The sequence below is a fragment of the Paralichthys olivaceus genome, chromosome 12 (genome assembly GCF_024713975.1).
Source record: "Paralichthys olivaceus isolate ysfri-2021 chromosome 12, ASM2471397v2, whole genome shotgun sequence".
Lineage (NCBI taxonomy): Eukaryota > Metazoa > Chordata > Actinopteri > Pleuronectiformes > Paralichthyidae > Paralichthys > Paralichthys olivaceus.
The window spans coordinates 16,534,047-16,558,640 of record NC_091104.1 but is presented as its reverse complement, the minus strand read 5'-3'; the positions used below and the strand labels follow the sequence as shown (position 1 = coordinate 16,558,640).

Here is a 24,594-nt window from a genome sequence, read left to right as displayed (position 1 = left end):
TATATCCTATAACCATAGCCCATAGCCTTTATTACTTAATAAATACTTGTCTACGTTACTACGACTTCTACTAATTGTTTTATTAGTTTTTTTTATTTCTTTCAAAAAACAACAACACAGAGACAAGTATCATCCTCTCACTCTCACTCAGGCAAATAAACTTACATTCGTTACTCAATGAGTCCCCTGGTGGCCAGACGAGTAACAGCAACATAAGGAGTGCACCATGAACCAGACTACTGCATTTAATTAATATAAACTGGATTTAACATTGTTAAGGTGTAGGTGTAGGGTATGAAATTCAATTTAAAGTTTTATATGATTTTTAAATCTGCTCATAACTGGTTTCGTGTTACCCTTCGACTCAACTAATTGGCCTACTTATTTTCTGGGATCATATTTAAAAAGAAAGGAAGAAAAAAAGGAAATATTTTTAGAAAAGAACAGTATTTTATGAATTTGACACTATTGGACGAGTGATCAGACTTATATTTGACCGGAAACGACCACGTCTTGGCTGAGGAGCGTGTATGAAATATTTTTCCGGTGATGGAAACTCAGCTCAGGAATGCATTCATCCCTCCTCACTCTCTCCCTCTCTGTGTGTGTGTGTGTGTTAGTCTCGGATATTCCTGGGACTGGCTGTGAGGTAAGAAAACAAGTCCCTCCCTCTCTGCTGCAGTCCTCCCATTGGTGCAGACTGAGCTAAGGAATGTCCTTAAACTGTTTAAATAGCTCCTGCATTGGTGAGACAAGTCAGAGGAATAAGTGAAAACACCGGAATAAAATGAGCAGGAGCTCAAAGACACTTATTTATTCCCATCTGATGAGCTTCAAGCAGAACTGAAGGAGTTCGGGATACATACATCTGACTAGCAAGGACTTTCCTCTTCTTCTTCAGTTTTTAAATCTTTCCCAGCAAGTTTTTTTTATTAATCTAAAGGTTTGTGGATTATTTTTATCATAATATCATTATTATTTATTGTTGAGCAGACGTAGGCTATAGATGTTTAACTTGATGTTATTCTGGTTGCAGTTTAGTTGAGATTTCAAGATGATGCTGTGTGGCATCTTTTTGCTGTTGATGCTTTGGAGGTGCGAAGGTGCAAGACTGGCAGGTGAGAATGGAAAAATACTTTATAATATATATTATTTTACCTGTTAAAACCTTTCCCTTATAATATAACTAAATTATTCCTATAGGGACTTAAATTGTAACTATTATATTCAGGCTATAGTAATGGATCATCACACGATAAAACATTTCTTAGAACATTTACATTTATAATAAAAACTGTATTTTTATAAATGTTTTAAAGTCATTGTTATAGTTCTGTTAGATTGTTTTTATTTGTTTTCCTGCATCTTCACTTATGAGGATAAATAAATAACTGATCGGTGTCTGTCCTCTTCTCTGGCTGCAGAGAGTCGTGATGATAACAGTGTGTACGACTTATTTGACCTGGCACAAGTCAGCAAGAGAAACCATGGGGTGAGCGTGGTGAAGGGTGCAGACCCCTACAGCCCTGCATACAAGGTCCTGAACCCAGACCTGATCCCCCCTGTCCCAGACAGCTCCTTCAGGGACCTCCTCGACTCCATCCAGGCCGAGAGGGGCTTCCTCCTCCTCCTCAACCTCAAGCAGTTTAAGAGGAGCCGCGGCAGCCTCCTCACCATCGAGAAGAACGACGGGTCCGGACCAATCTTTGAGGTCATCTCCAATGGCAAGGCAAGCACCCTCGACGTGGTCTACTCCACCATGAGCCAGCAACAGGTGGTGTCAATCGAGGACGCAGACTTGGCAACCGGACACTGGAAGAACATCACGTTGTTTGTGCAGGATGACCGCGTTCAGCTCTTTGTCGGCTGTGAGGAGATCAACGTGTCAGAGCTGGACGTGCCCATCCAGAAGGTGCTGACCCAAGAGGTGGCAGACATCGCCAGGCTCAGGATTGGAAAGGGAGCTGTGAAGGAGAGATTCATGGTATGAAAAAAATATTGTCTAATAATGAAAATTTATATATTTGGTGCATTGTATGTTGTGCTCACATAATACCTCAACTTGAACAAATGTTCTTTTCAGGGAGTCCTTCAGAATGTGCGCTTTGTCTTTGGGACAACTCTTGATGCCATACTGAGAAATAAAGGTTGCCAGAGTGGAGGTAAAGAGTTTAGATAAATAACTTGATCTTATACAAACATCTGTAGGTGTAAAAGTATGTAAACAAACTACCACAATTAATTTGCCTTCTCTCTTCTTTCCCCCAACAGCATCTTTATCTGATGTCATGACCTTGGACAACCCAGTCAACGGCTCCAGTCCTGCCATTAGGACTGATTTCACCGGCCACAAATCTAAAGGTGAGATCTCTCTGCAAAGAGACAAGTCTGTGCTTCTGCTCTTACTGATCAGCTGTAAATGTTAAGAGTTGAGGTGATTTATGAGATTCTCCTTTTCTGTTATTCAGATGTGCAGTCTGTCTGTGGCCTCTCCTGTGAGGACATCACCAGCATGTTTAAGGAGCTCAAGAGTCTCGGTGTAGTTGTCAAACAGCTGTCGCACAAGCTCAGCAAAGTGGTAAGCTTGAAGGGGTCATCAGGGTCTGCTCTTCTTCATAATTTGCTCCCCTCTATTTCCCCTCCTCCACTCTCCTCTCCATCTTTTCCCCCCGCTTCAAGTTTACGCATTTCCAGTGCGTGGCCACTTGTCGCTGTAATGGCAGTCCCCGGCCAAGTCCTTAATGAGACCCATGTGAATAGACAAATATGTTTGGCGGCTGATTGCATTTGCACTGCTTCACTAGAGTCAAGCAATGTCTTAATCACAGTGTTGGTTGGTGATTCATTTGTGCTGGAACCTTGGCAAAGTGAAAGTTTTCCATTCTCCATTCTGAGCAACCCCTGTTCTCTCTCTCTCTGCCCCCCCCCCCCCCCCCCCCCCCCCCCCCCCCCCCTCACCAGTCTGAGGACAGCAATCTGCTGATGAATCAAATGAAGATCCACAGAGGAGTTTGCTTCCACAATGGAGTCGTGTACAAGGACAAAGATGAATGGACTGTGGACGGCTGCACTGAGTGCACCTGCCAGGTAAGTGTCACCACACCTGCTGGAATGCAACTGTCGGCTAAGGCCAGACATCTATTATGTTTCCTGTATCCTGACTGTAATGAAGCGATAGTTGTGTTAGCACCTCCCTTTATAATCACACTGCTCCTGTCTGAAATCCATCAACACTTCTTTTGCACTATAAACATAGCAGCATGGTTCCTTGTCCCCACTGTAAGATCTAGTGAAGGGTGTCAGTGTATTGTGTAATTAGTTAGGTGTTAGGGGGAGAGTGTTCTTGAGTTCTATCAACACAGCAGGAGTGTTATGTCTCTGATAAAGATCGCTCCCTTGTGAAATACAGCAATTAGGCTTGGAAAAGTACCAGTAAAGACAGTTTTTTCCACAGCCCGTCAGGCATTCATTTCACTCGTTATTCTTGTACTAATTCCACCGTTCCTTTATCCAGAACTCTGCTACTGTGTGTCGCAAAATCTCCTGCCCTCTGATCCCATGTGCTAATGCCACCGTGCCCGATGGAGAGTGCTGCCCTCGCTGTGGAACACGTAAGCCTAATTTTAAATTTGTCTGATTTTTGATTATATTTGTCACCTGATCTCGTTCGAAGTAATAATCCTTAAACTTTCTATACTACCCCCCACAGAGAACTATGAGGAGGATGGATGGTCTCCCTGGTCTGAATGGACCCATTGTTCAGTGACTTGTGGCCGTGGCATCCAGCAACGTGGACGCTCGTGTGACCGCATCAACAGCAACTGTGAGGGCACCTCTGTCCAGACCCGTGACTGCTATCCTCAGGAATGTGACAAACGCTGTAAGTCACTCAGTATTTCAACCACTACAGTATCAAACAACCAGCGTGATATTCTCAGTTTCAAAGCATAATGAATTAATTGGTGTGTTGCTCACAGTCAAACAGGATGGTGGTTGGAGTCACTGGTCCCCCTGGTCATCATGCTCTGTGACCTGTGGTGAGGGGGTCATCACCCGGATCCGCCTCTGTAACTCTCCCACGCCCCAGTTGGGTGGCAGGGACTGCGAGGGAGAAGGACGTCAGACTGAAATATGCCAGAAGTCGCCTTGCCCTAGTAAGTTTCAGCCCCAAAGTATATGACAGAGTGCGCACATTTGAGGCAAAAAAATTTATATTCCTTTTTTATTTATCTTTCAGTCAATGGAGGTTGGGGACCTTGGTCACCATGGGACACCTGCACTGTTACCTGTGGTGGAGGAGTTCAGACCCGCAAACGTCTCTGCTCTGACCCTGTCCCCAAATATGGTGGAAAAGACTGTGTTGGTGATGCCACCATGTCTCAATTGTGCAACAAACAGGACTGTCCTATTGGTGAGCATTTAAAGATGTAAAAATATCAAAGAAAAAGGTGTAATTCACTACACATCTCCCTTTCAAAGTATATTTATTATCATGCACAGAGTACAATAACAAATGAATGACTTCTTTCTACAGATGGTTGTCTGTCCAGCCCATGCTTCTCAGGCGCAAAGTGCACCAGCTTCCCTGATGGTTCTTTCAGGTGTGGCAAATGTCCACTCGGCTATCGTGGGAATGGCGTCATCTGCAAGGATATTGATGAGTGTAAAGAAGTACCTGATGCTTGCCACACTCATAACGGAATCCATCGCTGTGAGAATACTGCGCCTGGTTACAACTGTTTGCCTTGCCCCACACGTTTCTCTGGCCTTCAGCCCTTTGGAAGAGGAGTGGAACAGGCAACTGCTAAAAAACAGGTTTGATTTATTACTTACTATCTATTTTTTGTAGTTAGTGGGCTCACTGCCTGGATTTGTTCTAATCCTCTGCTATTTTCTTCAGGTTTGCATGCCTCGTAACCCTTGCCAGGATGGTAGCCATAACTGCAATAAAAATGCAAAATGCATCTACTTGGGTGTCTACTCCGAGTCCATGTTCCGCTGCGAGTGCAAGCCAGGATACGCCGGGAATGGCCGGATCTGTGGCGAGGATACTGACCTGGATGGATGGCCCAACACTGACCTGCTGTGTGTGGAGAATGCTACCTACCACTGCAAGAAGGTAGCCAGACCCCATATGGACAGAAATACCAAAGGCCATTATTACCCAGCTGCACTCTATTATTGTGATGATTGCCTTCTTAACCACCCTTTTGTTCCCTCATAGGATAACTGCCCCAACCTTCCCAACTCTGGTCAGGAAGACCATGACAAAGATGGCCTGGGTGATGAATGTGACCATGATGATGACAATGATGGGATCCCCGATGATAGGGTGAGTCATTACAGCAGTTTTATTTAGCCTCAGGCTGTGCTTTCCTCACAGACCAGACATAGCAATCAGCTGCAGCCATCCTTCCTCTGGGCAGTAGGAATGTGTAGTCCCCATGTTTGTGTGCTTTCAACAGAGAGCTAGAATGGAAAGGCAGCAGCATAGGAATTGTTTAATATAATTTCAGCATGAAGCCAGGATTGAGGATGAGGTGGCTTGATGCCCATATTTCTAAGTGTGGATTTGGAAAGTTGGGCAAGAAAAATGTTGTGGTAGAAATTACCGGCTCTCATGCAGTGGAAAATCACATTCCAGTGACAGTTTAAAAAAAAGCCCTTGAAAGCAAAGTTTTGTTCCTATACATATAATTTCTTTGACCTACTTCAACAATTTAATTTATATTTCTTTATGATTTTAGGACAACTGCCCAAGAGTGTACAACCCTGCCCAGTACGACGCAGACAGGGATGATGTTGGCGACAGTTGTGACAACTGTGTTTTTGAGGCCAATGCCGACCAAACCGACACTGACAACAATGGAGAGGGTGATGCCTGTGCTGTGGACATTGATGGCGATGGTAGGAGATTTCCCTAACTTCTGTCCAAGAAATCTTGCCATTTCCGCAGCAGTAAAACAACATGTACCAGTCCTAAAGGCTAAGAAAAGTATGTTTTGATTGAACAGGCATTCTGAATGAGAACGACAACTGCCCTTATGTTTACAATGTGGACCAGAGAGATACTGATAGGGATGGTGTGGGAGACCATTGTGACAACTGCCCTCTGGAGCACAATCCTGATCAGGTAACTACAGATCTCACCTTTCGCATTTAGATTACAGCAACTGATCATTATCATCCAATCTGTCATGAAGCTTTGTTGAAGTTCCATTAACACAGCACACATTTTAATGAAAGAGAAGACTGTTACAGCTTTAAGGAAAAAACAATGCAAAACTCCCCGTTCTTTTCTCTATTGAACAACCTCTGAAATACATATGGATATGTAGTTTTGCTTAGTTGCACGCTTGACATTTGTCTGAAGAGATATTGCTTACATATATGAAAACAAGGGACTGCGTTTACTCTCATATCGAGGCTGGTGGGAAACTATTAGAGGGAGTTATTTGAAGGGAGGACAAGTGTCTTCCAGTGTGTGAGTCAGTATTTCATTCATAATAAGATATCTTATAATAATGAATTATTTTCCCCTGCAGATCGACTCTGACTCAGATCTCATAGGAGACAAGTGCGACAACAACCAGGACATTGACGAGGATGGTCACCAGAACAACTTGGACAACTGCCCCTATATCCCTAATGCCAACCAGGCGGACCATGACAAGGATGGCAAGGGTGACGCCTGCGACCATGACGACGACAATGACGGCATACCCGATGACAAAGACAACTGTCGACTGGCCTTTAACCCCGATCAACTGGATTCTGATGGTGAGTCAGTCTTTCACCGAGTCAAACTTGGTCTGAATCCTTCTAGAAAATGTTTCTCTGAGCTCCTTCTGGTATTAATAATGTTTACATTTTTTTTTTCAGGTGATGGCCGTGGTGATGTTTGCAAAGACGATTTTGATCAAGACAATGTTCTGGACATCTATGACGTGTGTCCGGAAAACTTTGCCATCAGCGAAACAGACTTCCGCAGATTCCAGATGGTTCCTCTGGACCCTAAGGGTACCTCCCAGATTGATCCCAACTGGGTGGTCCGGCATCAGGGCAAAGAGTTGGTCCAGACAGTCAACTGTGATCCTGGCATTGCTGTTGGTATGTTATATACAGACAGACATCTCACTACAAATACACTCACAGACCCAAAAAAGTAGCCAACCATTTCTGAACCATCGCCTCTCTCACTTCAGGTTATGATGAGTTCAGTGCAGTGGATTTCAGCGGAACATTCTTCATCAACACGGACAGAGATGATGATTATGCTGGGTTTGTGTTTGGCTACCAGTCCAGCTCGCGCTTCTACACGGTCATGTGGAAGCAGATCACGCAGACCTACTGGTCCCACACACCCACAAGAGCTCAAGGCTACTCTGGCCTGTCAATCAAAGTGGTCAACTCCACCACTGGCCCTGGTGAGCACCTGAGGAATGCCTTGTGGCACACCGGTGACACCTCAGGACAGGTGAACATAGATTCATTGACTTGAGTTTAAGATGTCAGATATAAGTTAACACAATGTTTGACTGTTTCTCATCAACCTTTAAAATTCTTCTTTTCCAGGTTCGCACTCTGTGGCACGACCCCAAGAACATTGGCTGGAAGGACTTCACTGCCTACAGGTGGCACCTGATCCATAGACCCAAGACTGGACTTATCAGGTGAGCTGAAATCCTCAGAAGCATGCAGTCTTTCACTCATCTGTAAACCTGCCCACTTTACTTTGAAAAGTAGCTCATGTTTACCTTTTCATTTTTAGAGTGGTCATGTATGAAGGCAAGAGAATCATGGCCGATTCTGGAAACATCTTTGACAAGACATACGCTGGTGGGCGACTAGGCTTGTACGTCTTCTCTCAGGAGATGGTTTATTTCTCAGACCTAAAATATGAATGCAGAGGTAAGCACATAAGTGATGTTTTATTCTTTAAAAAAGTACAAGTTACCTTAGACTTTTTTATAACAGGAATTCTGTCATTCATTTCTTTCAGATACATAAATGGACCACAGAGCCTTGCGGATGAATGTATCAGTCTGTCAATATGAATATATAATACGAGACCTGGATCAAAATATATTAGACCTTTTCCTTTGAGAAATGCACAATTGAGGAATGACGAGCAAGTGAGCTGAAGTGAGGTAAACTGACCTCAGGACTTAAAGCCAAATGAAAGTTCGATGACGATTCTGCACCACTGCACCAAACTTAAATGTTGAGCGCAGCTCTGCTGAGAAGACATTGGCCCACTCACTTTGTTGCTCTGATCTATATTGGAAAGGGGCCACATTTTATTGCTTTGCACACCTGAACTGTTGTTGGTTGGAGGTTTTCCTCTGTGGATGAGGGACCAAAGAGTGCTTGATGTTTTTAATTTTCCTTTTTTGGTTTTTGAGCATTAATCTGCATCTGCTGTGGACTCAGAGCTTGTGTCAGTATGAAGAAAGCAGTAGAACTTTCTTAGGCAGGGGTAAATACTCCCCTTGAAGGAACTGTTGAGGGACCATGGACAGTATGGACTGACTGTTGCTATCAAAGAGAATGAATGGTGTTAGTGTGTTTCTGCTTGTGTGCCACAAAACTGAGTCAAAATTAGTTTTGAATTCTATTGATGACCCCTTGCCCACACATTCACACAGACCTGTATATACGCAAGGTCTTGTATTTAGCTGACGCTTAGGACTGGCCCAAAGTATTTGTCTTCTCAGGAAAGAGCACTAAAAGAAAATGAGGATCGCACAAAATTCAGGAGAGCACAGGCCCAAAGCAATCACATCGCACACTGCTTTGGAGAGTAATTATTAGCCACTATTATGTTCATATATCTAATCTTTACTGAAAGCACCAAGGGACATAAACATCAAGGGCCAGTCTACTTCCTGATATGAGTTAACCATTGTAAGTATGGCTGTTTGTATTTACTTATTCATCATAGAGGCTTTAATTCTCGTTCATCTTTGCACCTTGCCATCTTAGAATGTTATTAGCAACCAATTAAATGAAATCACTATCCACTAGTGGCAAGATAAAGCATTACATGTGACTAAAACAGTTAAAATACTAATAGATCACTATCGCCATGTTCTGCTTCTGCACAGTTTGCATGACTGGTGTGCCTGTGCTTGTGTGTACATTTCTGACGAGGGAAAATCAAATGAAACCCTTTATGTACAAATATTACCTCATTAATTCTTTTTGTATTGAGGCCAGCAATACACGAGAATCACATTTCTTAGCAACAGAGTATAAATTGGTTGGCTTCTTTTTTTTTTTCTAAGCAAGACTTTAGTATCATTTATATGCTGTATATAAGATATTTTTGTAGCAAACGAAGCCCAGACAGGAACGTAAAGGATAAAAAGAAATGTTGTCTTTACTATGATGTGCTATATGTATTTCCTGTGCATTTTTTGGATAAATTATTATGTCTGTTTTATGTTGAGGTTATTTCATTTGTGTAGATATATGCTATTTAAATAATTTATCTAGAAGCGTAGCCTCATATGGAAGCGTTTCTGTCTGTATAAACTTATTTGCACACTGACATGAGGATGTCTTTGTTATTTTTTTTTTGTATGTCTTTTTTTAATTATTAGTGAAGCTTTTCTATAAACTTTGTTTTATAGTTTCTACCCTAAGTGCTGTTTATACTCCTACGTGTTATTTTGTAATGTCAAGTGAACAATAAACATTTCAGGAAAAAATAAGTATCTTGGACAATTGGTGACTTTTTGGGGATCGAACAAATGGTTGAAAGGTCAGTTGGAGAGTTAGTCATATCCACTTCGACTGAAGTTTCCTACGTAGAAAAGCAAAGGGAGCCGAGCCACGCTTTGTCAAGTGACTGGAACCCATTAGCCGAGTCTGGTGAAACCTTGGAGAGAGAGGGAGTATTCTCCGGAGTCAACAGCAGGAACACTCAACATGAAGTATAACCCACTTAAACAGCACATCATACAGATCTGATTACACACGACACATGGCATCTCCTTACACCTTCAAAAGACAACACTCTACGTGAGACGAACACATAAGGAGTTTTGCATGCTTCTTTTGCTTCAAGTCGTGGCTGTGTGGTCCCAACTCATGCCAGTGCAGAGTGTGCATTGTGGAATGAGGTATCTACATCAGCAGTTCACTGACTCTAATGTTGTGCACCAGAATATCGTCTGCAAAAAGAATTCAGACTGCTAATTTACATCTTCCCCAGGCCAGAAAAAGCTGTAATCTAAGGCACCAGGGAGGGTCATGACAGAAAACCCAAACAGTCTCAGTATGCCGCCAGTCTCTTTACATTAGAAGTGACCTCATTCTTACCATTCTGAGCTCACTGTGTTTCCATTACTCCAACTGAGCAGAATATCTGTCCTCCTGAAAATATATCACATCAATGACATGGATGGTGTTTGTAAAATGGGCAATAATATGCGAATGGAAGCGTTACAAACATATGGAATTTGTATAAAACTCAAGTCTGACCGGGTGCAGTCAGTCCGAAAAATGATTGCATGCTTTGTCAGACGCGTGCAGAGGCGTCTGTTTAGATTCCTGGACAGATAGCGATAGCAGGCCTCTCATCTGGGTTTGACCTTGTGGGGCTCACCTGGCTGACGTGTTTCAGTCCGGAGGAATGTGAGATAATTCCTGTTGGTTAGACGGGGTCAGAATGTGTGGCTGAGGTGAAGAGTGAGGCGAATGGGCCCGTAGGTGTCCGGAGTGCCAGGAGAGAGGAAAGGCATGATCTCTGGGCTGAGGTCAACCAGGTGCAGACGGCTACTCACGCCATGCAAGCAGGAACAAATAGGAACTGTCTGAGCAGCTTCAGCAAATCTCCAAAACAAACCAAAGGGGATGAATTTAAGAGATGGCAATCGTTTGTCAATGGAGTTCTGTTTTTGGAAATGAAAACAAAGCTTGATCGAGGTCACGAGAACTCCAGTTTCAGAAGATCCTACTAATCTGACCCACGCCGAGGCAGATCACCTATAGAGGCAGGAATGGCAGGAATGTTTGGAAATGAAGTGAATGTGACTATCACTCATGTGGAGCATATATCCTCCCTCCATCCTCATTAACAGCCATGCTGGATGTCTGACCACACGTTACTAACAAGCAGTACTATATTTCATAGGAGCTGGTTTAACTTAAATACATGATAGTGCACAGACTTGACCCCACAGACACTGTTATCAGTTAATTTTTATGTTTGCGAGAGAACATTCTGTGGCGAGCGTACACAGTTGTTAGATTTAATGACAGCAATTTTCTGTTCTCATCTATGATACTTAGTTTTTTACAATGGGTGGCGCAGCGGCTCTTTGTCCTCGGGCTGAGAAATAAAACAAAAGAAAATGAAAAGCCTCGTACGGGTGATGCATTCACACTGTATACACCCCAAACATGTTAAACTTTTTTATATATTGTTAGAATGCCATTTCATCATGATGTCATTACAAGCATATGATGATGAATGTTATAATAAATAAGATTGTGTCCCATACCTTATTCGTTGCAAAAGTTAATACATTGCTATATGATGTCATTTTCTGACTTCATAAGCATGTCATGATGATTTCATTCCTGTCTATCCACATGTTGTTGAGTTACTTTGTCCACACACAAGCATATAGGTGAAAACATCCTGTTCTTGTGGCTATGCCAACATGCATGTTAACAATAGGAAGCAATGCATTTATATGTGATAGTATCTGGCAGTATGTCTCTCCACCTCTCCTGGGTGGTGTGTTTTTTCTTTTTTCCCTCCCTGTATCTCCTGAGTTTGTTTTCAAGGGTGTGGCTAAGTCACCCTCCTCTTACCTGAGTTTTCCCTCCTCCTCATCAAGTACAGCTGAAATCAATCTGGCTCACTACCCCACCTGATTCCTGTTGCATAAAAACCCTGGTGGGTCAGATCATCCATTCACCTACAAGCTAAACTAGCTCTTAACTCTGTGTTTGTATGACCCTTGCTGTTAAAATGATTTTTTAGATTGAGATTGCTGCTCACTTCATCTCTCCTGTGCTCACACTACCACTCCCTCAGTTTGTCTGCTGTGCCCTGGAAGTTTTTTGTATTTTGTGTCACTCAACTGGAACCTGCACTTTTGTTCACATACAGTTTTTTCGTTACCTGTCCACTACTACCTTAAGTCTTTGTTACAATAAAATTGTATCGCTCCGTATCTGTGTTCTGCATCTTGGGCCCTGAAAACTAGTAATTATAAAAATAGGATAAAAAGTTTTCTTTTGCCTAATTTGTCAATTAGAGGTCCAGTGTGTAAGATGGTGAAAGAGATCAATTGAGAGAAATTGAATGTAAAATAATCCTTGTGATGTTTTCACTAGTGTGTTTCAGCTAAATTGTACGGATTTGTTGTTTTCTTCAGTAGCCCAGACTGGACAAACTAAACACCTTTTGAGTTTTTATGACAACTGAAGTTTTCCGCAGGTTCTCTTTCATGTTTGGAAGGGGAGGGTGAGGTTAGGGGTGTCCAGCTGCAACATGAACTCACTGATTTACTAATACTGACACATTGTGAATAATGTTTTTGTTTTTTTAATGGGTATAAGACATGTTATATCTACATATATCTTAAAGCTGTCACATTTGTCTCACGACATCGAGCCAAGATATAGTATTTTAGACAGATTCTCTGAGAACAAGGCATCAGATCATATAGTCTATGCTTCAGATTGAAGTGGTCAGTGTGTCTTCTTAAGAGTCTCATCGTGTTGTGTCAGTCGTCTCCAGCTCCTGTATCCAGCTCTCAGTCAGCTCACATTCATCCAGCAGGCTGAGTAACTCCTCCTCCGTAAGGTCTGGAGACTCGTTCTGCAAAAATACACAGACAATACGTATGATTTCAGAAGTATAAGTCAAGAATGTGTTTATGTGAACACACAGACACCCACCATTTATTTTATAACCACTCCACTCAGACTCAGTTACAGAGAGACCTCTGGTAGGAGTATCAATGTCACATTATTACAGAAGTCACAATGCTATGGTTAGACTTTGCGCTACCTCACTTTGTGTGTTTGCCTCTGTTCTCAATGCTTGTGTGGCAGATTGTCCCCAGTTTGCACTTCTTGCTGTCTGCCTGTGTGCTCCATCAGATCCTTCAGTCTCCAGTGTGGTCCAAACATCATGGCCAAGTTCTAATCTGTTATTCCTCAAGCGATTTAGGCATTGAATTGTATTTGCCACCTGAATCCTTGTGATCTGTCTCCTGATTGCATCTTTGCCTCACCACCTATCCTGGTCTCCTGCTCACATAGATCATGGCCTCATTGGCTGCCCTGCTCAGCCTCCAGACCCCATTATCTCACTTGCTTCCACAATCTAGACATTCCTATCCTGCTCCTCACCTATGACACAACCCTCAAACCAAAGATGGCCTGACCAAAAGAAACTGTTGACTATAAACTCTTTTTAAAACTGCTTTTTGGATTATAATCGTCACTATATATAACTGCTCATATCTTCCTAACATCCTCCCGAAACCTGTTCCCGTTTAAAAAAAGATCCTTTACTGGGCTTAAAACTCTGTTTTCACAAATCCACCTTAATGCATGACCTGCGATAACAGTGGCAGTACATAATAATGAAGTGCACTGCTGAGATTGTCCCCTGTGCCTAGTTGGAAGCTGTCTGGGAAAAAAACACTTCCAGTTGGATATAACCACTGCTTTTTTTAACTCCAACTCCTCACAGGCAGCCTTCTGGGACTGCATGTGAGTTCAAGGAGGAGAGCCAGTCTTCTTAAACTAGGTTATGAGGAGAGGGGTGGGTTTCAATGTCAATATGTTTCCATGGTAGTGTTTTCTTATTTAGCAACAGCAAGAAAAGTCTTTGATTTTAAATAATTTGACTAAACTTTTGATTCCTAAGAAGAGACATGACTAATTTAGCGATGCATGAGTGCTCATAGACAGTTACCATCTCTTGGTGTGAGGATCCTGTACTGTGTTTAGACAGCTGCAAATCAACAGTCAATTTGTTCCAATAATATCAACTCATTACCTTTCATGACATGACCAATAACCCAGAAATGTGTGCAGGAAAGCAGGGCTTTAAAACCTCTGGAGTGGAACGGTAATCATTGTCTTCATTCTCTCAGCATGTGAGCTGGTGTTTCTAGCTGTCATCCCAGTCGAACAGAATGTCCCTGGCCTTATAATAGGGAACTCCTGTCATCCAGTCATTCTGACCCTGATCCAGATAAGAGCAGTTAAAAGTCTAAAAGCAGGATTCATTGGTTGTTTTCCCCAAATTGCGGCAACAAAACAATATTAAACACATCATTATCACCTTATGAAAAAATAAGACACAAAGCGTTAGCTAACTGTTTTCTTTTTATACATTCACAAGTCACACAGCAACATAAGGATTCATTTGGAATCATGCTGGTTGACACCTAATTCATCAATGCTAACTCTTGGGGGAAATATTTGGCTACTTAGCAGCTAAATGTTTGCGAAATAATTGCTACTATGAGTGCCAGATGTCTGGTTCTAGGGAGTTGAGTACAGAACTTTTTAAAGAAAAATCTATTTGGCTTTAGCATGCAGTTGTTTTCGGAAGAAAAATCAGTTCATTGTACTAACCCAAACAAGAATTAACGTTGCCATCTAAGCCGTTTTCAGACATGACCTCCGGGTAAAACCTGGAGAAGTGGCTACAGAGTTTACCCAGAGTTTGCCTTTCAAACATGCACAATGCAGGGGGAGGTTTTCTGCACAGACGCGTTCACAACAGCATTAAATCTTCCGCGTTATTCAGGCAAGAGGTGGAGTAGCCGGGCAGTGGCAGGAAGTGACGTATTAACTCCATTGAGAAGATCACCTGATTCTATGGCATTCTGACACCGTCGACAGCTCTTATGACGCGCAAATAATACATTGGAGACAAAGTTGGACGACATGACAGCTACACAAAATAGGAGACAAAGCTTATTGTTCGCTCCCTGGTGGCCCGGCCGCAGAAAAGGTTATAAACCCTGTCCCCTCTATGCTAGCAAATGGGACATGAACTAAAAAATAAGAAACAAGATGTCCATTAAATTTCTGTCAAATGAAACTGATGTTAAATTTTTCCAGTAAGTTTGGCTTTAATTATTTATGGTATTTATGGTTTGAGGGTTCTGAGACTGACTCACAATTGGATGAATATGTGTATCAGTGAGACCTTGATACCGTGGCTTCACATCACAATCACGACTCTGGCTCCATATGATGTATTAAGCTCAAGGTGGCGGCACCCATACCCAGGAGATTTTAGCTTCATGGCAGGAACAGGAAGGAAGTGGAGACAAGTCGTCCATATACAGTCTATGGTGCGGCTAAATTAAATCCAAGAAATTATTCAATTAGACAGTTTTCCTTTTTCCTATATTACAGTGGCCACATGAAAACAATCAATAACTTTAGGATTAACACACAGTGACTTATCACAGACCCTCTGTTCTAAAACAGAGAGGATATTATGGCCGTGCTGTTGTTTTCACCTTTTTCTTACATCCCGCTGAGTCACTTAAGACAACATCACATTCCTGTGTTTCATCCACCCCACTAGCTGGAGCTAATACTCTTCATCGATCATCTGTATTCCTCCTCTGAGCCGACCACCCTCTGAAACCTCTCCAGCCTCTCGCCAGATCCCAGTTGCTGATAAACATCTTGACCAGACAAACCTGTCCATGTTCAAAGTCCTCCACAATGTAATGACACCCTTTCAGTCATGGCGGGTTGGCCTGTGTTACTCTTTTATGATCCCTGCAATTACCTAGACGCTGCATGTCATCTTATACCACAGGCCACAGGCCCCATGGACACATTCCAGCAGTGATACCCCCTGCAACACTCTGTGTTTTTGTACTTTGACATGCAAGTAGCAAGATACAGCCTTTTTCCTGTGCACTTGACCTTCAACCGTTAATGTCAGAGGGGGGCAGATCCTTGGTATGTTTCTATGTGTACATACATAACTATATGCATAATGACAGCTTAGCTTCTAGGCATACACTTAGCGTCCCTTCCAGACAAAAAATATTTTCTTGGAGTGGCATAAATTTTCACAAACGTAAGTGAGCCATTACTGCAACGTGAGACGTATGGTACAAAAAAAAAAACTTGTGGTCAATTACCGGCATGTAACTGTTTGAGAGCTCATGAATGGGGCAATATAAAAAGTGCCCCACCGGCTGAAGTATTAATAGCCAGAGCTGCTTTTAACCAGTACCAGCCGTCTCAGAGATGGCAACTGAAAGTTAAGACTTTCCTACAGACAGGAGAGAAAAAAGAGATGAAGGAGAAAAAGAGTGTATTTTACTGCGATGACAAAATGCTGTGACCTGTGGCAGTTGTGGTTGACCTCAGATACCCTTAATACGAGGGTGCTTTGGATGATTGATATGTTTTTCTGTCTTAATGTCTGTCTAGTCTCTGCAGAGAAAGTCAAACTAAAGCAATAAGGCCACTTCAGCTCATCTCAGTCCATCCACTGACGCTGCAGCGGTAGAGCTACGTTCAGTAAACATCAGAGGAAATTGCCACTGTCCAGAGAAAAAACGAATGCATCATTTGATTGGGATAGTTACGCTGAGTTTTCCTCAGTTGCAGAAGAACATCAATGTAGAGCCTGGTATGAAGTGTGTAAACACTGTAATACTATCAGACAACGAAAGTAATGAACAGAGCGTGAGAAGTTAAAACTTTTGTCACAAGCAGACAAACTTCTATTTTTTAGCTGCTGCTAGTAAAACCACATGTAGATTAAATACATTTGCAAGAGTGGGAGGTTGTGTGAGCTGTTACACTTGAAGCAGAGTCATTCCCAGCTTTATGGAAAGACAACAGTCATCTACAAATATCACCTTGTGCATTTTATACTGAACACTGGCTAAATCACAACAAATAAATTATAGAAGAAGAATGACATTGTGATAGGATGTAACGGTGGTGAATACTGTCACCTCACAACAAGAAGGTTCTTGGTTTGGTTGCATATCTCGCTGTGTCTGCATGGATTTACTCCGGGGACTGCGGCTGATATAGTCCAAAGAAATGTAGATTGGGGTTAGGTTAATTGGAAACTCTAAATTGAACGCAGGTGTGTATATGAGTGTGGATGGTTGTTTATCCCCATATAACAGCCATGTCATACGCTGTATGCCCCGCCTCTTGTCCAATGTCTGCTAGGATTTGGGTCCAGCTCCTCCCGCAACCCTTACAGGATCACAGTATAGATAACAGATGGATGGAAATTGGGAATGATTTAAAGGATATGTTTGCCTTTTCTGTCTCCTGCTCTATCATCATTATTTTTAACAGCATCCAAATGCTGTCAAAGTTCATTTTTTTGCCTCACTGGCTGACTTTTTCCTCTAATGTGTAATTCCATGAATGATAACAACAGCTTCTGCTGTGGGCTGACTGGCTCAATGGGCATATATAGCGACTTGAAAGAACTGCATCCCTCATTAATGTCCCATCACCTAAAGTCAGTGAGGACTGGAGGAGACAAAGTATAGAGTCAAATCCATCCCTACGTCCTATGTATATATCTTGTATCTATTAACAGTATTATTGCACATTGCTCCCGGTGCTCCGACTCTCTCACCTGCTATGAGGACCCAGCAGGCTTGTTGCATTTGTCTAATTCTGGCCTGTAGCCACACACACACAAGAGAAAACCTCTGTCACTGTTCTAGTAACTCATTACAGGGTCATTTATCACAGTCTTTACTCGTCTTCCTTGCACATTTGAATAGCATAAAAATGACAATGAGTTTAATGTGTGACGGGACCCAGCAGGCATCCAGTTCCTCCCCCAACAATCAATGGAAGGGAGGAGAGACCTCCTGACCTTCAGTGAAAAATAAAAGTTCTCAGTTCTTGTGTTGTATCAGTTTCCAGCAGATAGTTGAAACTGACAAAGCAGGAGCTGTTCAGCCCCGCAGCTTTGCCCTGCAATGGACCACCGCCTCTGTAAAGCTCACTGTTGGCTCCTGTAAGCGCATAGTGCAGGGCTGCTCGGGTTTCAAGGTCACCGACTTCAGTCACATACCTCGGCTTTATCAGCCACAGGCCCAGGGGCCAGTGCTCCACTAATATAGGGAGGAATTCTCTTCATTACACCATATTCGCTTTAGATGCTGATGCTAATTTTTGATGTGAGCCAGCAGCCGTGACATCATCGTAAATGTATCCGCCAAGAGGTTCGTGTTTTCGCCCGTGTCCATTTGGTTGTTGGTTTGTTTAGCAGTAGGTTACGCAAAAATCAATCAATCATCAGAAATCATCATTCAAAATTCTAAAATATTTTCTTAATTTATGCTGTCTGATTTCAAACTTAAAATGGTTCCAATTCTGTTGTCTTGACTCGGTATTCTATTTGATGATATACTAGAAAGAGACTATACATCATATTACACCAAGAACTTTCTCTTTTAAAAAAGGAGGAGAAAAAATGCAGTATACAGCTAGTTTTTATTATAACATCATATATTTTCCTTCACAAAAAGGAGGAGGAATTCAAATTTATTTTCAACTTTCAACTTTATTTAATTTACAGATATTGAGATTTTAACGCAGCAGAATTACGCCAGTGCAAAGAGAATGGTATTAAAGGGATAGTTCACTGAAAATGTGATGAGTGAATTTTCATTTTACTGTGAACTATCCCTTTCAATCGAATGAAGTAGAAAATAAAATGCTGAAAGCGAAATAATCCCTGTCTCTTCATGAATCCTCTTTTCTGGTGAAACTGCTGAGCTGCCAGAAGGAATGGTTGCTCAACATTTTGGCCTGAAAAGTTTCTCTGATCGGTCATGGATGTGTGGTCTCTATGCATTACAACGGCTGTAGGTGTGTGTTTCGACTTAATGCACAATCAGTGTCATTTCTATACAGTGTGCAGACATAATTACATGAAGATATAACCACATTTTAACAAAAGTTCTGAAAATCCAATTCTTATTTTATCACGTAAAAAACTAATTTGTGCTAAAATACTCAATATGTGAGTTATGACCAAAACATTTCAGAGGCTGTTTGTCTTCCTGTATCATAGAAAAACACAAGAGCCTAAAGCTACTTGATTAGAGAGAGATATATTAGAGAAAGTATGATTTATGATGTTGGCCATATTAAGCTGATTTATGGAACCATTGTGCATTAAGGTAAATGTTGGGATTGTCCTTCCTTTCGCAGTTGATGTAGGAAAGCAGCCAATTAAAGTTGAAGCAAAACTATTGCACCAGATCAGCTGTTGAGTAACTTGGACTTGACTATGTTGTTAAGAGTCAAAGACCTTTCTTGAAAGAGGAAAGGACCAAGCCTTTACTGCACTGACAATCAGCTTAAAAAGAAATCTAAAGGTGAAAGGGGAGATTCTTTGGCAAAGCAGTGATCTGCACTGGAAGGGGTCTTGCTTGGATGGAGAGGAGGGAGAAGCGGGGATGACGCACAGAATCACTGGTCTCAGATCTGAATCCAGCTCACTACAGCTTTTGTTTGAATAAATCACCAGGTAACTCTCCGGACAAACACTTGAATTCTTAACATCACACACTGGAATCAATCAGGCTGAAGTAGTGAAGGAATCTGTAGCCACTGCCACAACGCATGAGACATTTTCCACCTCTGCAGTGGTGTGCTGCAGCAGCTGGCCAGACTAAACACAGAGCAGCACGGTTCCCACTCGCAGGGAAAACATTTAATATCCAATCTATCTTGGGGGTTTGCAGATATATGGTACAGTAAAACATTTTTATTGCAAACATATTGCTAAAGCAAATTCACAGACTGTCAAACTCTTATATTGGCTTCCTCCTCTGGAATTCAGGATTCAAAGTTTCTGCTCCTGTCATCACCGACTGTAAGTGGGCAAAGATAAAACTGCTTCTTGAAATGTTTTGACAGACAGAGAAACAAACAGTGTCATCTGGGCCAATGCATCTCTGCTTTTACACGTTTAGGTTTGGACGAAATATTCAAAAAAATTACGGTAACCTCCTATAAGGCAGTGTTAGTGGTTTATTGTTCGGGAACTGGAGCCATGCTCGGAAAAGAGAAAAATCTGGCTCTAAATTGAAAGAATAATTGAAAATACTACTGATACTAATACATAAGGGAAATGTTTGGTACTTTGGAGAATATGCTTATTTATATTCTTGTGGAGTTAGTTGAGACCATTGATATCACAAGCTAAGCTATAAGCATTTCTTGTTTCTCACTTCATAGTGTTATTGCCCTCCTCATTTTACTCTCTTAAGAAGTACCTACATCTTTCAAAATGATGAACTAATATTTTAAAGGAGACATGCTCATAGTCAGGTTCATAATTTTAATTTGGTTATTTCTTGAAAATGTTTACATGCTCTAATGTTTAGAAAATGCACTACTTTCCTCAGACTGTCCATTACTGCAGTTCCTCTTTTCAGCCTCTGTCTGAAACACATGGTTTCAGCACCTGTCTCTTTAAAGAACAGAGGTCCTGCATGAGCACCTGGGTCATTCTCTACAGGCAATAAACGGATGGAGAATGTGCTTGCATTGATTAAGTCCCCCCCCACCAAACCCCCGTCGCTACTACCGATTTGATGGATTACTGAGGTCCTCGGATCGGCCCCGCCGGAGTTGGTCAAGGCCCTGGCATAGTGCAGAGAACACGATCAAACTTGATTTCTAGAGGTAGTAAAAGTCAGAACAAGGTTTCTGTAGGTGAACCTGAGGAAGGATCATTACAGGTACAGCCGCTCGACCTCGGTAGACCAGCCGGACCAACCTCCGGACACCTAGGGTCCACCAGGGCTTATGCGTCTCCTGAGGCAGGGGGTGAACGAGTGAGCGAGAGGTGCTCCGTGGGTAAAAGCGTAAAAACAAGTTTTGAGAATGTAAGGAGTAGAAAGTTCAGATATTTGTGTTCAAATGTAGCGAGTAAAAGTAAAAAGTCATTAGCAGAATAAATACTCAAGTAAAGTACAGATACCTGAAAAAAGTATTTGTACTTTGTTACGTTCCACCTCTGATTTTCTCCCTCCGACTTTGACTTTATTGCTCAAAGCAACACAACAAAAAAACAAACTGACCCCCTCTTAGTTATTGTGCCGTTAAATCCACCAGAGAACTATGCACAATCCCTGCGTAGTTGGTACACACTTCAGGTGCCAAAGGACTTTGAGGAGACTTTTGAGTTACAGATGTTATACAAATCAACTTTATGAGCAACTGTAGCTGTGTGAAAGGGTTTAAGAATACCCTCCCAGACAAATTCCACACAAATAAATCTCCTCTAACCAAAAAACAAGCCTGGTAGCACTATGAACATACACAGTGAGGATGCTGTTTACATTGCAGACACACACTGCAGTGACACACAGCTAAATGCAAAGTGTGTTTAGCACCAGTTGTTAAGAGACTGGTAGTTTTGATGTTATGTGATCATAATGAAAGAACGGTTTCCTATAAGCTTGACTTAATTAGCAAAGAAATTCCATTTGTTTCTGCTTAATTAGACCAGGAATAGGTTTGAGGTTTCTTGGCATGGTGCCTTGTTTGATGTAAGGGAGTGGCGCACACAACACACGTTAGTGGAGTTTATTACCTCACTATGCATCTATTATATTAAAATGAGGCATATACGTCACACTGTGGTTCATCAGTATTAGAATAGATGTGTTGGATGACACATTTCAATTTGTCCTCCATCCACAGCAGAACTTAGATGAAACAAACAGGTAGTTTGTTGCGCAAGACCGAAAGAAGCTAACCCATCTAAACAATGACTAAGTCAAACCGATGAATTTATCTTGTGTTTTCCTTCCTGGACCCAAAATTCAAAGGAATAAATGTCAGAGACAGCAGAAATCAGGCCTATTCACCTTTGTTTCGTGGAACATTCTTGTGTTGCGCCTTTAGCTACAGGGTTTTGGGAGAGAGCGACCGTTCTGTGGTTGTAACTCTACAGCGGCTCTTAAAACCAGACACAGCTCAATGGTTTCCAGGAAACGCTGTGGAGCGCGGACATCGGATCTCTGAGAAGAATGCCGGAAAGCGATGAAATCACCACGGAGGACACAAAGCTATCAGTGTAGTACAAGTCCATCCTCGCCCTCAGAACAAGGCGACATACAAATAATGGCAGAGTGCGAACTTTATCGCTCTGTTCAAAAAAAGCCAATGACAACTCATATTAAACTGTATATCAAGTGTGTTAGTGATACAAAGAGAGAGAAGGAAAATGGAGAAAAAGAGGAAAAATTATGGGCCCTCAGAGACATGATTATTGAATGTGATTTCATCGTCCCCCTGTGACAATGACTACGTATGAGCTGTGGGCTTGTAATAATTTTTTCACTCACGTGTCTACGTAGAGAACCTCTGAGGATTGTTGTAACGCAGACGGTGTGTGGAAGTACTCACGTGGATTCAACCATGTGTTTTGTTTGTGTTTGTGTGTGTGTGTGTGTGTGGTCCAGGTATAACTCTGTTTGTCACATTATCGAAACTTGTCTTCCTCACAAGGACAAAAAATTAATCCCCAAAATGTAAATCATTCAGCATTAATGTGAAGTTATGATTAAGATGATTTATAGCAAGTCTCCAGGAAATGAATGCAAGTCCATGTAATGTGCTCTGAAGACATGGAGACACTTCTGTGTGTGCGTGTGTGTGTGAATGAACGTAGCTGTTTTGAACTTACAGTCATCTCTGGGCTCCGGCCCAGGATCTCCAGCTGCTGTTGGATCTCTTGGAGCTGCCTCTCCAGCCCTCTCCTCTCCTTTCTATCCTGCAGGACCTTCTCTCCTGGCTGCGGGTCCCAATTGCACTTCCAGCCAACCTCTGAACCGCGGCCCTGATACACAACAGACAGTTTCTCACAGGAAGCAAACAACACATTTCATGTGTGGGGCTCTACTACAGCTTATAGCGGTCACTGAAACATTTACAAAACAGAACAAAACCATATCATGTAACAGCTCCAAGTTTCCTGAGTTATAGTTTGCTCATCTCAATTAAACATTTCATCATCGAGGTTTGGCCTAAAGACGTAGAAGTGAACATACAATACTCCACAGTTCTATCCTGCTTTTTACAGACCACACAGTAAAATCAGGTACTTATTGAGGACTTGAGCAAGTTAAACACAAGGCTGAGCCAGAGCTGCAGTCTACATGGGTCCATCATAAATCACATATTTATGGCATCCACATGCAGTGGCTTGACACAATAAACCACAAGCTGCATCCAAAGCAAACTCTGAAATTGGGTCAGGAGGAAATAGGAGCGTCATGTCTGGAGAACCATCAACGGGCAGCTGATAAGTGAGAGGATTGTCGTTCTGACCAAATGTTGGATCTTTTACTATGGCTCAGTCACACAGATGGAACGATTCAAAGTGAGGTCATCAGATACAAATGACATATTTTAGCAAGTCACGTTTTTTTAATATTTAAACAGGTCACACAGCTGTCACATGGTTTGCCATCACTGAGATGCAACATCACAATGACGGAATAGCATTGGTGGATGCAGCATGATGATCAGCTATAGGTGCTATAGTATAATTGTGGTAAATCTCAAAGTTAAACTTATATAATCCATTCACACCCCACCCACTGTACATATCTTTAGTAAGGAGTGAAAATTCATGGTAAAATCTTAGCAACAGACAAGTAAAGGACCTGTGGTGCCCTCTAAAAATACCCCGCCACTCTATAAAAACGGCGGCTATTTTCAAAAAAATTGTTGGGACTGAAAGGATGTTGCCAACCACAGGACTGTTTTGGAGTGTCAGTCCAGTGCCATGTGGTTGAAATCTCCATCTCTGTTGGTTAGTCTGGATGCCAGGCAGGCGTATGTATGATCCAATAATGTCGAAATTGATGGATACTTCATGAAATGTCGACAACTCAATGGAGACTCCAATACAGCGGAATGGTTGGTTGCAGGAGACAGAGGGAATCAGCAGAAATTATGAACTTAACTTAAACACCAAGTAGCTGAATCTGCTTTGACACATTTTGATTAAGGAAGCATTAAGTAAGAGGAGTGCTCCTTTAAGTCGAGCCAGCATGTAGAGAAGACGATTGACTGCTTCTGTTAATGAGCAAAACAGACATGGGCGAAGGTCACGTATTGCATGTACACAGTTTTTTTGCCCCTGGATGATACCTGTGTGAAGATAATATTCAAATCTTTGCAAAACAGAACACCCTGAGGCGTATGTGTGGTCTCACCTTGCAGTGGCCTCTGTCTCTCTATAGGGAAATAATGACAGCTTCTATTTGAAGCCTACTTTTAAGTGGTCGCTACTAGAGCCCTTCTGTTAAGACTCACTCATCCAGACTACAAAAGCCAGGACCACGACGGGATCAGACTCCTGTCATGCACCAGAGTGAGAAACACAGCATACCAACCAGGAAAAATAAAAATTAAAGTCTAGCTTTACCACCATCCTCACACCACTAAATGCATGTTTCCAAAAAAGCCTAAATCTTTGGGAGAAACAGTTTATTTAATTTGGAAACAAACGGCTGCCCTACTTTCAAAGAACTATAGGCTCTAAAACTTTGAAGCTGT

At 42.0% G+C, this 24,594-nt stretch overlaps 2 protein-coding genes across 3 annotated transcripts in view; one reads left to right on the top strand and one right to left on the bottom strand.

The window, feature by feature from the left end:
- The first annotated feature begins 768 nt into the window (after positions 1 to 768).
- On the top strand, positions 769 to 9,717 carry LOC109627896 (thrombospondin-1-like). The gene is made up of 22 exons (XM_069535836.1): positions 769 to 943; positions 1,037 to 1,118; positions 1,425 to 1,984; positions 2,084 to 2,162; positions 2,272 to 2,361; positions 2,469 to 2,578; positions 2,962 to 3,087; positions 3,515 to 3,611; positions 3,710 to 3,880; positions 3,978 to 4,154; positions 4,238 to 4,411; positions 4,535 to 4,815; positions 4,901 to 5,119; positions 5,225 to 5,332; positions 5,748 to 5,907; positions 6,015 to 6,133; positions 6,546 to 6,780; positions 6,883 to 7,110; positions 7,206 to 7,477; positions 7,576 to 7,673; positions 7,772 to 7,911; positions 8,003 to 9,717. Exons 2-22 carry the CDS (start codon positions 1,055 to 1,057, stop codon positions 8,008 to 8,010), a joined length of 3,516 nt encoding a protein of 1,171 aa, XP_069391937.1. The 5' UTR covers positions 769 to 943; positions 1,037 to 1,054; the 3' UTR covers positions 8,011 to 9,717.
- A 2,832-nt stretch (positions 9,718 to 12,549) lies between these two features.
- The window catches only part of fsip1 (fibrous sheath interacting protein 1), a 28,133-nt gene continuing 16,088 nt past the window's right edge, over positions 12,550 to 24,594 (bottom strand). For both annotated transcript variants that reach the window (XM_069535702.1, XM_020085227.2), the window contains exons 9-10: positions 22,715 to 22,867; positions 12,550 to 12,841 (exon numbers count right to left, since the gene is read on the bottom strand). In XM_069535702.1, the coding sequence (XP_069391803.1) occupies positions 12,734 to 12,841; positions 22,715 to 22,867 (261 nt within the window). In that variant the 3' untranslated portion in view covers positions 12,550 to 12,733. The remainder of the gene's footprint in view (positions 12,842 to 22,714; positions 22,868 to 24,594) is intronic.

What these genes read in the sequence shown, in the direction of transcription:
- LOC109627896 (XM_069535836.1), top strand. Translation starts at nt 1,055, where the DNA reads ATGATGCTGTGTGGCATCTTTTTGCTGTTGATGCTTTGGAGGTGCGAA. An exon ending in CGAAGGTGCAAGACTGGCAG is followed by an intron (nt 1,119 to 1,424) that starts GTGAGAATGGAA and finishes CTCTGGCTGCAG; the next exon opens with AGAGTCGTGATGATAACAGT. An exon ending in CAAACAGGACTGTCCTATTG is followed by an intron (nt 4,412 to 4,534) that starts GTGAGCATTTAA and finishes TTCTTTCTACAG; the next exon opens with ATGGTTGTCTGTCCAGCCCA.